This window comes from Adiantum capillus-veneris, chromosome 30 (assembly GCF_014529385.1).
Source record: "Adiantum capillus-veneris isolate H3 chromosome 30, ASM1452938v2, whole genome shotgun sequence".
In the NCBI taxonomy this organism is placed as follows: domain Eukaryota; kingdom Viridiplantae; phylum Streptophyta; class Polypodiopsida; order Polypodiales; family Pteridaceae; genus Adiantum; species Adiantum capillus-veneris.
In genome coordinates, this window is record NC_140960.1 from 63411209 (window position 1) to 63429781 (window position 18573).

An 18573-nucleotide genomic window follows, 5' to 3' on the forward strand; every position below is an offset into this window, starting at 1 on the left:
GCTTCAGTGTTTTTAGCTTCAGTGTTTTCAGTGGATACGGCAGCGGTTTGACAGCACAACCGAAGTTTTGTGTAATTGGGGATGTGTTTGAAGAAGGAAACAATCATATCTTGGTGAAGGTTTTTTAGAATCAAGAGCTATGTCATGGAGAAGTTGGCTTTAAGAAGTTTTTAGCAGTTTCAGAGGATTGTTGGAGTTAAAAGAAGACCGAAGCAAGCGATGGCAAAGTGAGTGCACGTGAAGGTGGTCGGGAAGAGCAAGGGAAGGAAACTGAAGCAAATAAGGCTTTGGTGTTTGTGCTTCCGCTCAAGATTTCGACGGCTTTAAGAGCATGATGTGCCTATTGCGACGGTCAAGTCTTTTGTATTCAGCTTTTGAGTTTATTCAATATTTCAGTTTAAGGTTTTCAGAAGGGTCTTTTGTACTATATTCTCTTGTGTTGTGCATCTCTCTCTAACTGTTTCCCACAGCAAGCAACCCTGTGTTGACCCGGCTCACTAACCGCACAAATTACTCCCCGACAACGTCCATACTTACAAAGCGGCCTAGTAATGGTATCAATGTAAGTGAATGAATAATCAATTGGTAATTTGCAATTTTACTAAACTTTTTAATTATGCTAGAAGTTTATATAGTTTTACTAGCATTCCTTTATTTAGACTTCTTAATTACTATGTTTATAAGTGTTTATTAATTAACCATTGATTGATTGAGTTAATGCATTGTTAAAGAACAATGGTGCCTTTCATGTTTTATAGCAAGTTGGATTCCCAAGACTACAGTGTTCTTTGTGACGTGTCTTTCAGGACACCTTGCTCAAGAGAGTGTTCACATTTGAGGAGAATAGGGAGTTATTTTTCAAAGTTGCAGTCAAATGTAGCTACAAGATGAAGGGGTTTACATTATTTTACAAAGAACATGCTTGTTTATGAAGCGGGTCTATTTGCTTCGTCAAAGGCAACTATAGTTTTAAAAGGGGGACGAATGTCAACCCCTATATATCTTGAACATTTGTTTTAAAGTGGGGTTAATTTTGGGATATGTATGGGTATGTTAGGAACATTTTCATATAAATCATTGCACAATCATGTTACTTAGCATGATTCTATGTTCTCTACATATGAATGTTTGGATAACATTTAAGGCATTTGTCAATACATTAAAATTTCAATGCTTTACCAGTTCTTTCAAGGCAAGCTTAGGAGCTTTATAATTGGGGTTGAGAATCTTTTTGAGATTAGGGAAGACATAGAATTCTCATTGCAAAGGAGATCTTGAGTTCAAGACCCCACCTAATTAGATCTTAGAGGTCCCGAGGGACTATCGCTACAACGTTAAAATTTCTCTTCTTATGGGACTCACTGTGTGAATGGGGTCTAAAGAGACAATTTTTTTAAAGAAAAATGTTTATTTTAAATGCATGAAGCCACCATGAAGAAGATGTAAGGGTAAGCCCAACTTATGGCACCATGTGAGAAAGCCCTCTAGGTCACCTAGGAAGAGACAAGCGATGAGATAGTCCAATAGCAAGAGGGTGCAACCTCTCTAGCCAATGATTTTAAAGCATTAAGCCTATATAGAGGCTACTTTCTAATCAATCAATTTCACTTTGAGTCCTATCATTGTCTCTCTCTCTCTCTCTCTCTCTCTCTCTCTCTCTCTTCTCTTGCTTTTAGCATAGCCAAACCCTAATTACAATCTCTCTAACCCTAACCCTAACAACATGGTTGTGCTAAGGATTCAACCTTCATAGCCTAATGCTAATCATTGGTGATTAGAGAGTATGATTCCACATCAACCAACCCATCAAGTGGTATCAGAGCTGACGATTTTGTACCTAGGTCTATCACTTCACTAATCTCTATTTGCATTCGCTTAATAAGCCCAATCCACTTGGGCACAAGCATGGTCCACTACCCTTTGGTGATTAGGTGAGACAGAATTTGCATCATTGCATTGTGTGCATGCATTTTGTGTTCATTTCCAACCTATTTTGCGTTAGCATAATCCTCATCATAATCATTATCACTTTGTGCAATTTGTGTGTGTGAGAAACTCTTTCTAACGCCTATCTATAGAGCCTCTATTTGCAAAATTATATCAAGATTGGGCCGCTTAATTGTGTATGCAAAACTCTTGTGTTTTCACTTTTGAAGCCTGCCTAATCCCTGCATTTGGATTTAATCAAGGCCCCCTAATCACCACCAAAATTAGGCGTGTGTGTGTGTGTGTGGGGGGGGATTTGTGTGTTTGCTCCCACTGCAAAGGCCGGCATAATACTACCTATTGTTGAAGCCGTCACATGCAAAACAACATCGTCGTCATCGATAGCCTCAAAGGCACACGCCCCTGTTCCCATAAGTATAGAGCTCCAAGTTTCAACAATAGCCTTGTTAAGAAGTTGTTCCCACTGCTTACAGAAAGCCGAGAAGAAGATAAAAACCATCATCCTCAAAAACCTTTGAAGGGGAATCTCAAGCTTCAAGACTTCAATAGCTATAAAGAGGTGCTTCTCAATAAGAAGAGTGCCTTCCAACTTGATTAGAAACATTTGTAGATTCCTTGAGGACTTAAATGCATAAATCTCTTTATAAAATGTACGACACACTCGTGCATGGTGGCACTTATACGCATACAAGCTTGGGTTTTAGAGACTACCTATACATCATGTATATGATAAGACCACCCATAATCATGAGCATACACACAAGTACTACACTTTTTATGTATGTGTGTTTTACACCATCAGCCATGAAGGTTGCACCCTCAACAAATAGGACCAATGAAGATCAACATCAACATGAACATCAAGACATGAACATGATGACGAAAACATCAAACAAAGACAACAACATTAAGATGAAGATTATGAAAACCTGTTGTAGTTTTTTGTGGGGGAGAAATTCCCTCAAACTACAAACAACCATGTGAATTTGTGTACACTTAGTTGTGTGTGACCCTCATTTGTGATAGGGAAGCTTTTTGTGTGTACCCTTGTGTTTGCGAGACTTGTGTGCTTACCATTTTGTGCCAGGGGAGGCTTGTTACGGTGCGATGTTTGTTGCACCACAAGATCTACACCTTGATGAGTGAGGAGAAGTTTGTGTGCCTACACCCATTATGATAGAGGAGGAAAATATGTGTAACTTCATATCCTCGTTTTTGTGAGGGGAGAGAGTTTGTGTGAGTGCAATACCTTTTGCGTTATGTGCAACAATACCCTTACCTATGTGGAACCTGTGTGTCATCCATGTGAGCTAAAAACACATAAAGTTTTTGTACAACCCCAAGTTTGGCTTAAGGGAGCGATTGTAAGGGTAAGCCCAAATTGTGGCACCATGTGGGAAAGCCCTCTAGCCACCTAGGTAGAAATAATTGATGAGATGGCCCAATAGCAAGAGGGTGCAACCTCTCTAGCCAATGATTGTAAATCACTAAGCCTATATAGAGGCTACTTTCTAATCAATCAATTGCACTTTGAGTCTTATCATTGTGTCTATACTCTCTCTCTCTCTCTCTCTCTCTCTCTCTCTCTCTCTCTCTCTCTCTATACTCTTGCTTTTGGCATAACCTAACCCTCATCGCCATCTCTCTAACCCTAACCCTAACGTTATGGTTGAGCTAAAGCTTCACTCTCCATAGCCTAATGCTAATCATTGGTGATTAGGGAGTACGCTTCCGCTTCATCTAACCCATGATTATATTGAAGGGGGCATCATCTCAAGAAGGTGGTGCTAGGAGGCAAGAGAGGGAGCCAAGATCGGCGGGCTGCCCTATATGTGTTCTATGAGGAGTGGACTACCCTCATACCAAAGGTGGTGCTAGGAGGCAAGAGAGGGAGCCAATCCTGGGGAGGTCACCTAATAAAAATGTAACCTATCACGTGAGTTCAACAGAAGGGTATTTAAAGTTCTTGAAACTTACAGAAATATATATACATAAGAGCATTATTTTTTCAAATTTGAAAAAAACTTACAGATTTTAAAAGAAAAGGGTACATTATATTCTTGAAAAAATTCGCAGATAAGGGGTTTTACAAACATGTCTTGAACGCACGTGATATGGTAGTTTTACACATAGTGAACCCCCCGAGGAGCCAATACGGGCTGCCCTAGATGTGTTCCATGAGGAGTGGACTACCCTCATACCAAAAAAAGAAGAAGAAGAGAGAGAGAGAGAGAGAGAGAGAGAGAGAGAGAGAGAGAGAGAGAGAGGGAGAGAGATAAAGTGTATCTTTAGAGAGAGAAGACAAATGCCTCTTGAAGGGTGATCGAGAGAAAGCGAACTAGGGAGAGAGAAAATGTGTTGAAGTTAAGTGTGTGTGTGTGTTTGTATAAGAGTTAGAGAGAAAAAGTAATGTTTTGTAGTAGTGCTACACTCAAGAGCACGAAAGGTTGCCCAGTGAGTCTTGGTAGAGAACAGGAGAGAGGGAGTAGGAGACTGATTTGCAAATTGTGACTGTGTGTGTGTGTGTGTGATAATGACACTATATGTGCGTGTGTTATGTTAGTATGTGTGTTAGAGTTTTAGAGAAAGAAAATCATCATGTTGCAGGAGTGCTAGTTTCGTTGAGAGAAAAATAGAGAGATAGTAGGGAATCAATGGCAAAGAGAGTAGTATTTATTGTGTGTGATTGACACTACTTAGTGAATTTCCACTACTTTGTGAATTATTGGAGCTACTAGGAGCATCACTGTCCACACTTCGAATAGATGATGTAACATCCTGAAAAGTAACTTTCTTGATCTAAATCTCTTTGAAAGGGATCTTGTGCATTTTCTTCTCATTGGATATGACATCACTTCTACACATTGTATGATGAGACACTAGATTATACAATTTATATGTAATCTCACTATCTTATACAAATCCAAGAAAAATGCATTTATACACCTTTAATTCAAGCTTTTTCCTAAGTTGCTTTGCCACATGCACGCTGGCTTCACAACCAAAATCACTTAAATGATCTTATGAAGGTTATGACCACTCCATGCTTCTTCTTGAACACCACAAACTAATGCCTTCATTGATAATATACTAATAACATGTACTTCATTTTTTATACCTTCAACCAAGGCCCTATTTGACAACTTGACATGAGATATCATAGTGTAAACTTTCTTGATAAGCTCTACCATAATATTATGTGTATCATAGAAGAGTTGGAGTTCACAGGAGACATATTCTCCAGTATTTTTATCCCTCAAGCACTTTTGAGTGATACAAAATGCATTATCATTATGCTTCAAAATGTATGCCCAACCCTTATGAGTTTCATTATCTATGAAAGTGATAAAGTGCGTAGCACCACCAAGTGACTTGATAAGCATCTACCCACACATCTGAATGTGCTAGAGCTAAAGTATTAAGATTCTTTCTTCTAACAAATTGATATGGTCTAATTTAGCATGCTTGCCATAAACACAATGTTTACATAGTTCGAACTCTACAAAAGTGAAGATAGATACACACCCCAAACTGAATAGAGTTCTTATTCCATTTTAACTCAAATGGACTAACCAGTTATGCCACAAGGAATTATTTGGTTGCTCGATTATATTTACAACATTAACTTGAACTCAATACTGGTTAGTCCACAAGGAAGTATTTGGTTGCTCGATTATATTTACAACATTAACTTGAACTCAATATACATATAATGGTGAAGGGTTCCACACTTATCTCCTCTAGCCAAAACTCCTTTTGAATCTTCCAAGAGCTATTGCCAAAGCATGCTCGAAAGCCACAATTATCTAATTACTCAATAGAATTAGTCCTTACGAGATTTGGAATATTTTTCACATTGATGAGAACAAATGGAGAACCATTGATAAACCTTAAATGTATCTCTCCTCCACCAACTATCTCACAAGCAGTAGTAGAGAAGCATACCCTATGAGGAATAACGTAAAGCATGTGCCATAATTTATTCTTGCATAGGTGAGCCATCCTTGTTTGTCAAGAAACATGCAAGTAAGGAAGAGATAAACAAAAATATATTCATCATCACTTGTGATATGATTAACCTCTTTAACCTTTACTTTACCCTTGTCTTTTATCTTGCCATCGTCCACCTTACCTTCTTTATGTTCCCTTTTCACTTGTAATAGTTCTTTTTTATGTGCCTCTTCTTCTTACAATGGTAGCACTCAATATCTTGTCTTACGACTCATCGCAATTGCCACAAGACTTACTTCTTTCATGCGACTTCCCATTGGATTGTTTTCTACCTCTGTCAACCAATAGGCAATATTCTCCTTGCTTTGATCCACAAAATTTTTGTATTCCTTTAACAATAAGCTTCTGCCAAATCATCAAGTTCAAGGTAGCACCTTTTGTTGTAAAACTATCTATCGTAGTAACAAATGTGTCGCACAAGGTAGGTAGATAGCATAACATGCATATGGCCCTAATTCTTCCTTATCTAAACTTCACCTTCTAAGCTTCAAAATCACATTAAATCCATTCAAATCTGGAGCATCTTTGATTGGCAAATTCTTCATAAGGTAAAGTTTGTTAGAAGCTATCTCTTTCACATATTTGTGCCAAAGAGAATCTATGGTCTTTTCATTAATGATAAAAGTGGACTAACTCAACCAAGTGCAATGTTCTTATAAATTTAGTCAATCCATTTAACTCTTAACCAATCCTCATTAGAAATTGTAGTAGGCTTAACCGGTAAACCTTTCAAAGGTGTTAGCTCCTTTTAGAGAAAAACATCTTGTATTTGCTCTTTCCATGTTAAACAAATATGCCCATCAACTGGCAGTTCCTTGTCACCTATCGGCTATGCTCTTTCATATCAAAGTGATGTTATGTTGGTTCAATCACATTAGCCCAGGGATGCCTTGTGCACATTCATTTCTTCATATGATAAAAACTTCTGCAAAGTTCCTCTCTTGTATGTTCATTTGAAAAACCCTAAGAGACTAAAAAATTGCTATCAGTAGCATATATGAGCTCAAACATGTGCCAAATTGTGACACAAAAGGTTTCACATGGAAAAACACTACAAAGCGCGGTAATAGACAATGAGCACAAAGTTCTATCGTTAAGCAACATGGCTACAAAAATCGGCTTAGCATGAAGGTACTCTATCCACTCACTGAGGGCATTGACTGAGCAATTCAGAAGCAGGCAATCCACATAAAGTGGCACAAAACTTGCATAGCAATATACACGACAAACTAACATCAACACTAGCATGATCTCAACTCAACATCAATCTCATTACTCGAGAGTACATACAAGCTCGAACTCGCCATAAACAAGCATCACAAACATATCAAGAGGCAAGACATGGCCCATCTTGCCATAAACATGATGACTATTCATAAGGCGTGCACAATTGCATACATTTGAGACTAAATTATTTGATAAGTGGTCTCAATCGGCACCGAGATCTTAGCAATAGCTATAACATATAAATGTGATACATGACTAGCCAAGGGCTGGCTGCACATCCCACATACAAAAGTGAGCTATACAGAAAACATCCGACTTCAAGCAAGAGGCTCGTTGAGCACTTTATGTGCTTACATAGATTGCAGTGGAAAATACATCTGCTACTTTCTTAGCTTGCGCTGTTACTGTCAACAATGCTTGCTCAAGGTGGGTTAAATCAACTACATATAGTACTAAGCCTCTGCATGAAGCTACCCTACTGTTGTCCCTTTATGATAGTGGTCTGGTTTAGACTAATAAAAAATGTGGCTACCGAAGAAAAAAATGGATGCCCTCAGTCCCTGCATACATCAGCAGTCTTGACTAATTATAAACGTTAAGACCTCTACACCGCATTTCCAAAACTTCGAGTATTCATCTTAAATTGAGTACTTTGAAAGTGAAGGGAAGAACAAAGCTCTAGCTATGGTGCAACGTTAGATGTGTGTCATGTCACATCACGGTCATGCACCATTCTCCTGCTCCTGGCACCCAAACGTATGCAGCTTTCCAAAATAGAACCCCACTGGTACTTCCCTCAAGAAGGATTATCAAAGGATGGTGGGCACTAGTAGACCACATCTAGTTCCCCCAAAAAAACTTTGACTTCATCCTTTCTAAAGAAAGAATCCATAGTGGCTCATGCCATTGGGGCCGCCACGGAGTGGACGATCCAAGATTCACTTATATGTCTTTTTAGATGGAATAGATCAAACTCTTGAAAGGGAGTAATCCAGCTTCTACCTTGTGTAGATTGCCATCTACAATTCCAATACTGTAAAATCTTGAAGATCATAGCTTCCTTACGAGAGTATTGGTAGTTTCCGTCCTATGAAGAGACTATAGAGTACTTGCCCTGCTGGAGACTTTAATCCTCCATGGCATCCGCAGATTCTGGTTGAAGTTGGCCTAGATAAACCTCTACCACAAGAAGTTTTGGGCAGATTCTCACAATAATTCTCACATTGTGACTTACCTCAACATCATGAGCTTCTGTGAGGGAGGCACAGCATACCTAGCTAGGTACGACTGGGGGCAGGGGACCGCCAGCCCGGTGGGGGGGCCGGTGGTCCCCTGCCCCCAATCGTACCTAGCTAGGTATGTGGTGCCTCCCGAGCAGAAGCTCATGATGTTATGCATTGTATGAACTCCATTTTCCTACATGAGAAAATTTCTAAATCTTCTTGTGTACCGTCACAGTCAGAAGTCGAGGGGTGGAAACTATCGGCCCTCAAATCTTCTAGCATTCTTGAGTGGAAGGAGTTTTAGTCGATGGATGTAGGACAAAACTGCCGTCAGGAAATACGACACCCGATAGTGGCTGGCCATCAGCAGCCCACCACCTCAGTTCGGCCACGTCACAGTGGTGATTAAAAAATTTGCATGCAACATGCAGCCACCGTGTTAGCACGTGTAATCTGCTCAGTCATGGGCCCCCTCTCCCCGACTGTGACGGTCAAGAATGGTTGTGCAGTAACCATTCCCATAAAATGTACTCCCATCATGGCTTCTGGCCTCTACTGGTCGCCATGTGGTCGCCTGTTTTACAGGGAATGGTCACTGCATGACCATTCCCTACTCCATATAGTCTCCAAAAATGGCCACTCTGGACGAGAGAGGACGAGAGAGAGAGAGAGAGAGAGAGCACATTCACCAAATGTTTGCAATGACAACAAATGAACAGATGGAGAACTCAATACAATGACGCGTGCATTTTGCTGCATCATAGAATGTACTTCATACCCGCCTTTGACTAGTCCAAGTACTTGGAATGAGATGCGCCAAGGAGAGCAGCACCTATTCCCGACCCGTCCTTGGAAAGCTCTACTGAGACATTCATAGAGACTTCCTCTCCCAATAATTCTGCAACTGTCTCAGTCAAATATTTTCTAAACTTGGGATAATGCTCATATAGTCCTCCATCCATAGCAACCACAGTTCTCTTTCCTCGACCAGACTCGTTCTTTATCCTGGAAGCCACAGTACTGCCATCTCTTCCGATCTTTTTAAGGACACCCACAATGCCAGCTGCACATAATCGAGCTCCACGCTCACATACCACATCGCACAGCTCAACAACAATCTTTCTCACCTTAAGGGGGGTACTTGTGATCTGAAATACAACAATACGTGTCAGCTCGGCCGCATTTCGCAAGATTACACATGCAATACAGCAAGTGGTTGTCAATGTGCATATTAAAACCCCATTCTTTTTGGCTTGTGCAAAGGACAAGGCCAAAGTGTTTCTTAGCCATTTTGGCTTAACTAGAAGTATTCAATTTCAATGCCATTCCAAGAAAGTCTACTATTGGTAGAGAAATTAAAGTGTCATTATTAAGACCATATTGAGCTTAGCAATTGTGATGATTCTTATGATTTATCACTTCAACACACTGAGGTTGTTTTTTAACAAATGTAAGATACCTTTAATAGGACTGAGGTTGAATACAAAGGTTATTTAACTTCTTTCACTGGGCAGGCCGTGTGATCTTATCACTTGTTTTTGCTGATAACACCATATAATCCTTCAAGAGTTATTGTTTTTGTTTTTTGTCCTCTCTCTGACCTCAGCAAGTGTGATGATTCTTATGATTTATCCCTTCAATACACTGTGGAGGTTTGTTAACAATATAAGATACCTTCAATAAGACTAAGGTTGAATACAAAGACTTTGAACTTCCTTTACTAGGCAAGCCTTGTGATCTAATCACTTGTTTTCACTTTCTTTTCCTTTCACGTGCGCATTACAGGTCATAGGAGTACAATAGTGTGTGTGTGTATGAATTACCCCTAACAATGGTAGAAAATTCCCCTTTGGAGTGAGGCCGTGGAGACCTAGCACATATGGGGGAGTGCCATACCTTATGGACATCATCAATACACACTATTCTCATAAGGCAATGCTTGGGTGAATAGACCTACAAGGTTAACTTCTTTCGGCACATAGGCGAGTGGGTGTGGAACTAAGTACCAAAAATTACATAGAGAATAAGTTCATATGGAGTAATCAATACAAATTGGGATTTAGGTTCCCGATGGCCGCAAATCCTGTGGGGGTTGCGCTATTGGGGCGTGTGCAAGAGGGGGCCCCATGGGCAGTGTGGGAAATAGTGGCCGATAGAGCGGTTGACCGAGAGAGAGAGAGAGAGAGAGAGAGAGAGAGAGAGAGAGTACGCGCATGCATTTACAAGCATATTTAGCAACAAAGGTATACATGCATTGTAATCAACACAAAGTCCTTCTCACTCTTACTATTGCAGATAACGTAATCGGGTGCAAAAGACAGCATGTGACTTTAAAAAGTTCCAGCACGTACCCCAAAAGTAACTTTAAGGATTTTTCCAACGTCTCGCAAATCGGATGATTCATCTTGATGCATTTTGGAGAGATCAGGGGTCCTGTGACAAACAAAAAGCATTAAAGTGAGCATCAAGACAACAATGGCCGAGTCCCCACTAAAACATACTTATTTCTTATATAGAAAGCTTCTCAAGTGTACAAAACAAGCATGCCTGATCATTTTTCTCAAGCACTAATCAAGGTGTTGTTTTATATTGACTTTTATTACGCGTGGGTATCAGGCACATGCTTTCAGTCTCTACGCTGCATCTAGCCACCGTCCACTTGAGAATTCTGGAAATTTCTGAATATGATCTGGATTCGGTAGATTTCTAGTGATGCAATCAGATGTCCTGTCAAACAGGTAGATTTGAACTTCCCTGCTGAATTATTAGAAGCATTTGTGACATTTTCAGCTTTCCTCTTATTGTGTCCTACAGTTGATGTAACAAGTGGCATTGCTCTCTGTCCAACATTCTCTAAAACTCTGATAAGTCATCATGGTAACCAGCATCGGTCACAGCAGCAAGTGTGAAGACAGCAATTGGACAATTAAGATATAATAAATGGAAGTGTGCCCCAAATCAAGCGGGGCTTAAATTCTATGGCTAGGAAAAGGCCAGCGTTGTTAAATGTAAAACTAAAAGTCTGAAACTGTTGGTGCTGCAAATCCACACCGAGGCTAGAAAAGCACTGGAATTCATGTAAAAATATCACAGAGAACAGGAGGGGTCAAGTGAGTGACACCGGTGTCAACCCCTAGAGTATAACACAAGGTGTGTGAGAGCCATTTCAGTGGCTTGAGCAGCCACAATAGTGCCTTAGTGCCTCATTCTATCAGATCGTCTTTAAGACCGAGTAATTTTTAAAAACCATGAACATAGTGACTCACTGAGATCCTATGACACAGAGGAACATTTTGGTATGCTATTAACAGGAAAATATTAGGCTGAAAGGAACGTCCTTAAGGCAACAAAATTTGATAAAGTGACTTTCTCTTACTCTAGCTGGATCAAATAAACTCTCAAGCTACACTTCTGCTCACCTTTAGGGGTTCCCAAAATAGTTGACACAAATAAGCTAAACGGCCATACAATCAAAGTGATGATACCAACTGTTGAAATATCATTTCTCTTGCAAGTGTTGTGTGATCTTGTATACAATATCTTTACACAGCATGTGTGTTTGATGTGATCATGGTCGCTTAGTTTCCAGCAATAATGCACCACAACCCTCTCTCCACTTTGTAAGATTTGTCTTGTTCTTTGCAAATAAATTTCACACAAATTGATAGCTTACTTCGGCAAATGCTTCAGAGTTCTAATTCAGTTGGCTGCTTATTTAAAGCGCCCAACATTGTTGACCTGAGTAAATAGGGCTGTAGAGATTGCGAAGTCAAAAGTCTCCACCCGTGTGTCCTAGTCACATGGGTGTGCATCTTTGTTTGAGCCTTGTGAGGCTTTTCTAGACTCTAGGCATCATGGTGGATTTTTCTTAAAAAAATCAGTGTGCCACTTGTGGCCTTTTTGTTGGGCACCCTACTTTCATGTTTTTGATCCCTTCATATTCCCATTTATTTGACACGGGTTATTGAGATATGTGTGAAGCAATATTGCTACTTCCCGATGTGTGTTGGGGGCTGGGGGGGGGGGCATACTTTGCTCTCTCTCTCTCTCTCTCTTCCAGTGTTTGTTTTCCACAAAGAGAACCTCAGAAGCTTAAATCTTCTCTCTCTCTCTCTCTCTCTCTCTCTCTCTCTCTCTCTCTCTCTCTCTCTCTCTCTCTCGGACTCTCTCATTGTTTTTACGGTTTCCTCACCTCTTTTTTGTTGTTTTTAGGGTTTCGAAACTGTTTTTTGACTGTTTTTTAGGGTTTCGTCACTTTTTTTGCTGTTCTTTAGGGTTTCAAAACAGCAAAAAACGGAGTATGGAAGATGGAGGTTCAGTTCCAGGAACCTCAAACAAAGTTATGGCTCTTTGATACTTTAGTAGCCTCAGCTATGTTGTATGCAGTACAGATATGGGGACATTTTGTAGGCCAAGATGGTTGGAGATGTATGGAGAGGCCCTTGGTATCTATGATCTCTCGACTGATCAGAGCCAAGGTCTCCGTACCCCACACTATCATTCGAGCAGAGCTAGCTGCCCCTCCTATGGAGATTGAGGCGCTTACCATATCAGTCTCCTTTGTGCACAGCTTGTGGGACACTACTAGAGACAGATATGCTAGACTGGCCCTTGAGTCTTCCAGACAGTTAGCTCTTCAGGGGGACACTTCATGCTGGTATGCACAGATGACATCATGGTTTCAGATGCATGGTTTCACCATGGACAGGCTACCCCGTTCCCAGTACTCTCTTCAGACACCCTCGATGTCTCTTACACAAGTGGAGATTACTAGACTCATTCGTCAGGACCTGATCCAGTTGGATACCAGGAGGACATGGATAGAGCCGCCACAGGAGTTGGGCACGAAGATGGCTTTCTATAGAGAGCATCTTCTCCACCTCACACGAGATGGGTTTGTGATTCGACCCAACTACATGGATACACATATGTCTCATGGTTTGCGGTGTGCCATTGGTCAGATACGCACATCCTCACATCAGCTGGAGATTGAGATTGGTAGATTCAGAGGGATACCAGCAGACAACAGGATATGCCGTTTATGCCAGCTAGACCTAGAGACAAAGCTACATTACATTTCTCATTGCACAGTGTACTATGAGATTCGGGGCCGTTTCCACCGCTTATTCAGAGAGGGTTTCGGTCCTTTCTCTAGGGTCATGAGTTATGAGGATCAGAGATGTCTTGAACTATATCTACTTGACTTACACAGATATAGAGACACTTTACTGGGGAGAGCTAGAGAGAGACAATCCCAGAGACAGATTACAAGATATGGGACTGCCAAAGGAGTAGCCATCACTGCAAAGCTCCACCCACACTCATTCGACCACTACCGGCACTCTCATCGACCGAGCACTGGAGCTTCGGAGATCCAGACGGCCACGATTGAGGAGACGGGCTACACAGCATCGATGGAGACTACAGCAGGGGATTCGAGCCATACTCTCTCGACATCCAGAGTGTAGATGACGATGGATTCTAGTAGTAGTATTTTTGTTCTAATCTTTTGTACCCAGACATGGTATCAAATTCACAATTTTGTAACAGTTTGGTCTCATAGGTCATTTTGGCTTTTTGAAGACGTTAATATAACATTTCATTTCATTTCATCTCTCTGCGGCCTTGGGAGGGTTGGAGAGGATGTGTTCACAAGTGCAGTTTCAGGAACCACGAACAAAACTTTGGCTCTTTGATACTGTGGTGGCTTCGGCTATGCTTTATGGGGTCTAGATTTGGGGACCATCTGTGGATCAAGATAATTGGAAGTCAATGGAGAGACCTTTGGTATCTATGATTTCCCGAATGATTAGAGCCAAGGCCTCCGTACCACACGCGATTACCCGAGCGGAACTAGCTGCCCCTCCGATAGAAATTGAAGCTCTTACCAGATCAGTGTCCTTTATACATGGTTTGTGGGATACAAATAATTGCCGATATACTAGACTGGCTATCGAATCCTCTCGACAATTAGCAATGAAAGGGGATACATCATGCTGGTATGTGCAACTGTCCTCGTGGTTTCAGAGACACGGTGAAACCGGCCTATTCAATCCAAAAAGGGCGGTAGACTTTACTTCAAACCTTGATTTAGCTTTCACCCATTATTAGTCGTCTATTCTACCTGTACTTTCAAGACACAACAAAGGGGAGCGGGATACAGGCTGCTAGATTGCACCTGTATGAGTAGACCGACACCAGATTGGCCCCTAACTTAGGCGTCCCTTTCGGTATTTCTTTATTGCTTAAAAGAGGGAATAAACGTTGTGGTTCCCTACAAGCTGCCCCGCACAAACTTGGCTGAATTTCAACTGTTCCGGCCCGATTTCGGCAACATAACTGTACTAGGACCCTTCACAGTCAGTATTCCCATGCATTGACTGACTTTCCCGACGCATACGGGCACTTTGCAAAACCTGGCGAGAATCTGCAGCACGCTGAATTCTCTGTTTTCAGCCCCGAAAATGCGCCAGATCACCTGTACAGCGGTCCCCTCGCGTCCCCGAACCTCCTGGGGGTATTAGGGACTGTTCAGGGCCAAAACCCTAAACCTGCAAAAATACACAGCAGGCTGTAATTTACTGTTTCGGGCTCCATTTCGCGTGCCGGTTGCATCCGTAGCAAGTCCTCGAGCTCCCGCACCTATAGGGCTACTTGCCCTTTGAATCGGACGAGATTTTTGGCGTGAAACCTCTCCGAATTCACCTGTACCTGCGGGGGATTAGCCGCTAGCTAATCCAGTACCTGTGCAAGAGGCTCTTGCCTCAGCAATCGCGCATGAACCCACACAACTGTACATTGGTCAAATGAAAAGCCCACTAGAGGGGTATAACATACTGCCATAGGGGAGAGAGAGGGTAGTGTGTAGCGTGCAGGGCATCACTCCCAGCACCACACTGTACATAGGAGGGAAAGCAAGCACTCCATAGCTCTTAACCTGTGACAAAACTGAAAATGATCCTCTCCCAGCTTAAAATTCAGCGCCACTTCTTGTTGCATGAGGAAAGTGGACCAGAAGGTGCCACTTGGCACATTTACAAGCATTTTCCCGTTTCGGGGTTGCCGCCTAAAAATCTCCCAACCGGTTGCCCAATTGACTTCACGGCAGAGTAAGAAAATGTTCCCCTTGTCATTCCGGAGGTAATGACGCAAACACATTTTCAGGTCCCAAAATAGCAGTTCCCTAAATTTTAGGAGATGCTGCCATTGTATCTTTCTAGGTCATCCGACCCTCTTTGTACACTGCAGCCACACCCAGAACTGAAATGTAGCCTCTGTAACAAAGGATTCCAGTTTGGCTAGTCAATGACCCCACTTGGCTAACCATAGTCCTTGTCCAACTTTAGTGCTCTCTTGTCCTAAGGCCTGGACTCCCTCTGGACAGTTCCACACTAGCTATGCAATGCAGGGCAGTTAGATTTCCCGAGGGGTGTTTCCAAAAAGTGAAAGTAAATAGATAATAAGAAAGAAATCAACAAAAAGGATAGATAGTAGTCACACACTGGTGACACACGGGTTCAGTATGGAAAGATTACCCCCCTTCCAATACTCTCTTGAGGCTCCATTTCACTAGCAATTACATGAACGGAGATTAATAAAATCATCCGTCAGGATCTTATACAATTGGATACTAAGAGGACATGGGTAGACCCTACACAAGAATTGGGCACGAAGATGGCCGACTACAAAGAAAACTTCCTACAGCTATTTGAAGATGGATTTGTGATTCGCCCGAGCTACATGGATACCCACCTGTCTCATGGTTTGAGATGTGCTATTGGTCAGATTCGTACATCCTCACACCAGTTGGAAATTGAATTTGGCAGATTTAGGGGAATCCCACCTGAGAGCAGAATTTGCAAGTTATGCGGAATGGAGCCAGAGACAGAATTACACTACATATGCCATTGCACCGTAAACTATGAGATACATGGGCGTTTCCATTGCCTATTTAAAGAAGGCTTTGGACCTCTAGATAGAGTCATGCAATACCAAGATCAAAGATGCTTAGGCTTGTACCTACTGGAACTACATCGGCTCAAGGATAATCTAATGAGAAGACAAAGAGCACTACCGCCTCAGAGGCAGATCACAGATTTCTTCGGATCGAGAGAAGCAGGAGTGGAAGGAGAAGCAAGAGGCCAGCAGCCAGCACAAAGGAGTACCCACATTCATACCAAAGGCACCCTCATTGACAGGGCGATTGAGCTTAGGAAATCGAGACAACCACGACCGAGATGCAGAAGCACACTTCACCAGAGGAGACTACAACAAAGGATTAGAAGCATTCTAGCCAAACACCCAGAATGCTCCTAAGAAGTTTATTTAATACTTTGTATTTAGTCTTTCACATTTATTTTCACACTTTCACACTTTTCACACTTGGTACTTTAGTACTAAGATACCCAGACATTGTAACAGATTCACCACTTTTGTATCAGTTTGGTCTCATAGGTCATTCTGGCCTTTTGAAGACGTTAATATAACATTTCATTTCATTTCATCTCTCTCTCTCTCTCTCTCTCTCTCTCTCTCTCTCTCTCTCTCTCTCTCTCTCTCTCTCTCTCTGTGTGTCAGACTTTGTAAATAATTAATTTATTTACAAAAAAAGAATTATCTAATTACTTGTGTGCACATCAGAATAGATCTAACAGTTTTGGGGCCTCAGGTGCGTCCAAGTTTGGGCTAGGGCACCTCAGGGAGACCCTAACAGAAAATACCATGAAGCCCTAGTGATTGGGAAATCGGGTCTTCAATGAAGGGGTAGATAGTAGCCTCAGATTTCAGGCTCAGACAATTACGCGCGTCAGTGCAAGCACAAGAATGAGATGGGGTCCTTAGAACAACAGTAACCCTAAGGCCTGAATTATTTTTACGGCCTTAGGATAAGTCAATTAAATTATTTTAAATGATTTGCGCTTGACCAAATGGCCGGACAAGTGCGAACAGGTAAGGCCAGAGCAGTGTCGGTACGGCATTGCGATGGGGAGCAGCTAACATTTTCATTGGTTGCATCTATGTGTGCAATTGTGGTTCAATTTGCACATTTCATTAATAGTTTGTGAACTTTTAAAAGTGAAAGTTAAAGGGGTTTTAAGTTATTAAGTAAGTGTGCCCCAATGTAAAGTAACCCTCTCACAGTCACTCTCACCCTCTCTCTCTTCCTAGTGCCCCCTCTTCGTGCTGGCTTGATAAGAGCCCCCCCTCCCTCTCTTCTCAGGTTGGCAGTGCTCCTTACCGCCCTATTGTGAGTATGCTCTACGCATTGGAGCCCTCCATGGAAGCTTGAGAGCAGCCCCTTGAGACATATGTGGTGGCCTCGTGCTCCCATTGTCTAGAACAAGGGTTCTCATAGCCATAGCCAGCTTTTGGTGTAGTTTCATCTCGAGAAGTTGCAGCAGACACTCTCTTTGTAGAGTGTGGTGGCTGTAAATTCTCTGTTTTCAGCTCCTAATCATCTCTTTTAGGATGAATGTCAACAAAATACACGTAGAATCTAGTTCTTCTCTACCTACACTACGCGTACACAAAGTTTGGTGCGATTCCATCACGAAAAAGGTCTCTATTTCGGCTTTGGAAGGTGCTCAGGTAACACTTTCAGGTTATGTGCAGAAAATTACAGCAAGCATGTGTGCGTGCATTTTGCGTGTTTCTCCCTTGCTTTTGTTGCAGGAATGATTAAGCATAAAGGGACACAGCTAGCGGAAGGTAAGACACTCATTTTTGAGAGCTTCCGTTGAGTTTTGTGGAAGATAGACTCTCGTTTTCGAGAGCTTCCCAAAATCTCATAGCAGAGGGAAAATCCTCTCAGTATTCAGAGAGTAGCTTTCGCACTCTCTTAGTCAGAAGCAAAAAGAAAGAATAGAGGACGGGCTATTGCCCTGTTCCCGTGCTTGTAAAGATTCTCCCTTAGTAATAAAGATAATTTCTTTATGGGGGGGAACCAGCCCGTCTTTTGGTCCCCAATGAAGTGTCAACCTTTTCCTCTCTCTCTCTCTCTCTCTCTCTCTCTCTCTCTCTCTCTCTCTCTCTCTACATAGACTACGATACTAGAACGACATGGGAGCCGATGTATATGATGCCAACCTCTACCGCCAGAGAGGCCCTTATATGTAACCCTCTCTTCCCTGCCATAGGCTACTCCCTCGCCCCCCCCACATTTTAC

At 41.9% G+C, this 18573-nt stretch overlaps 1 protein-coding gene across 2 annotated transcripts in view; it reads right to left on the reverse strand.

Moving 5' to 3' along the window:
- Positions 1-9092: 9092 nt before the first annotated feature.
- LOC147418079 (hexokinase-1-like) overlaps positions 9093-18573 on the reverse strand; it is a 33964-nt gene continuing 24483 nt past the window's right edge. For both annotated transcript variants that reach the window (XM_086507252.1, XM_086507253.1), the window contains exons 9-10: positions 10760-10841; positions 9093-9556 (exon numbers count right to left, since the gene is read on the reverse strand). In XM_086507252.1, coding sequence (XP_086363378.1) covers positions 9197-9556; positions 10760-10841 — 442 coding nt within the window. In that variant the 3' untranslated portion in view covers positions 9093-9196. The remainder of the gene's footprint in view (positions 9557-10759; positions 10842-18573) is intronic.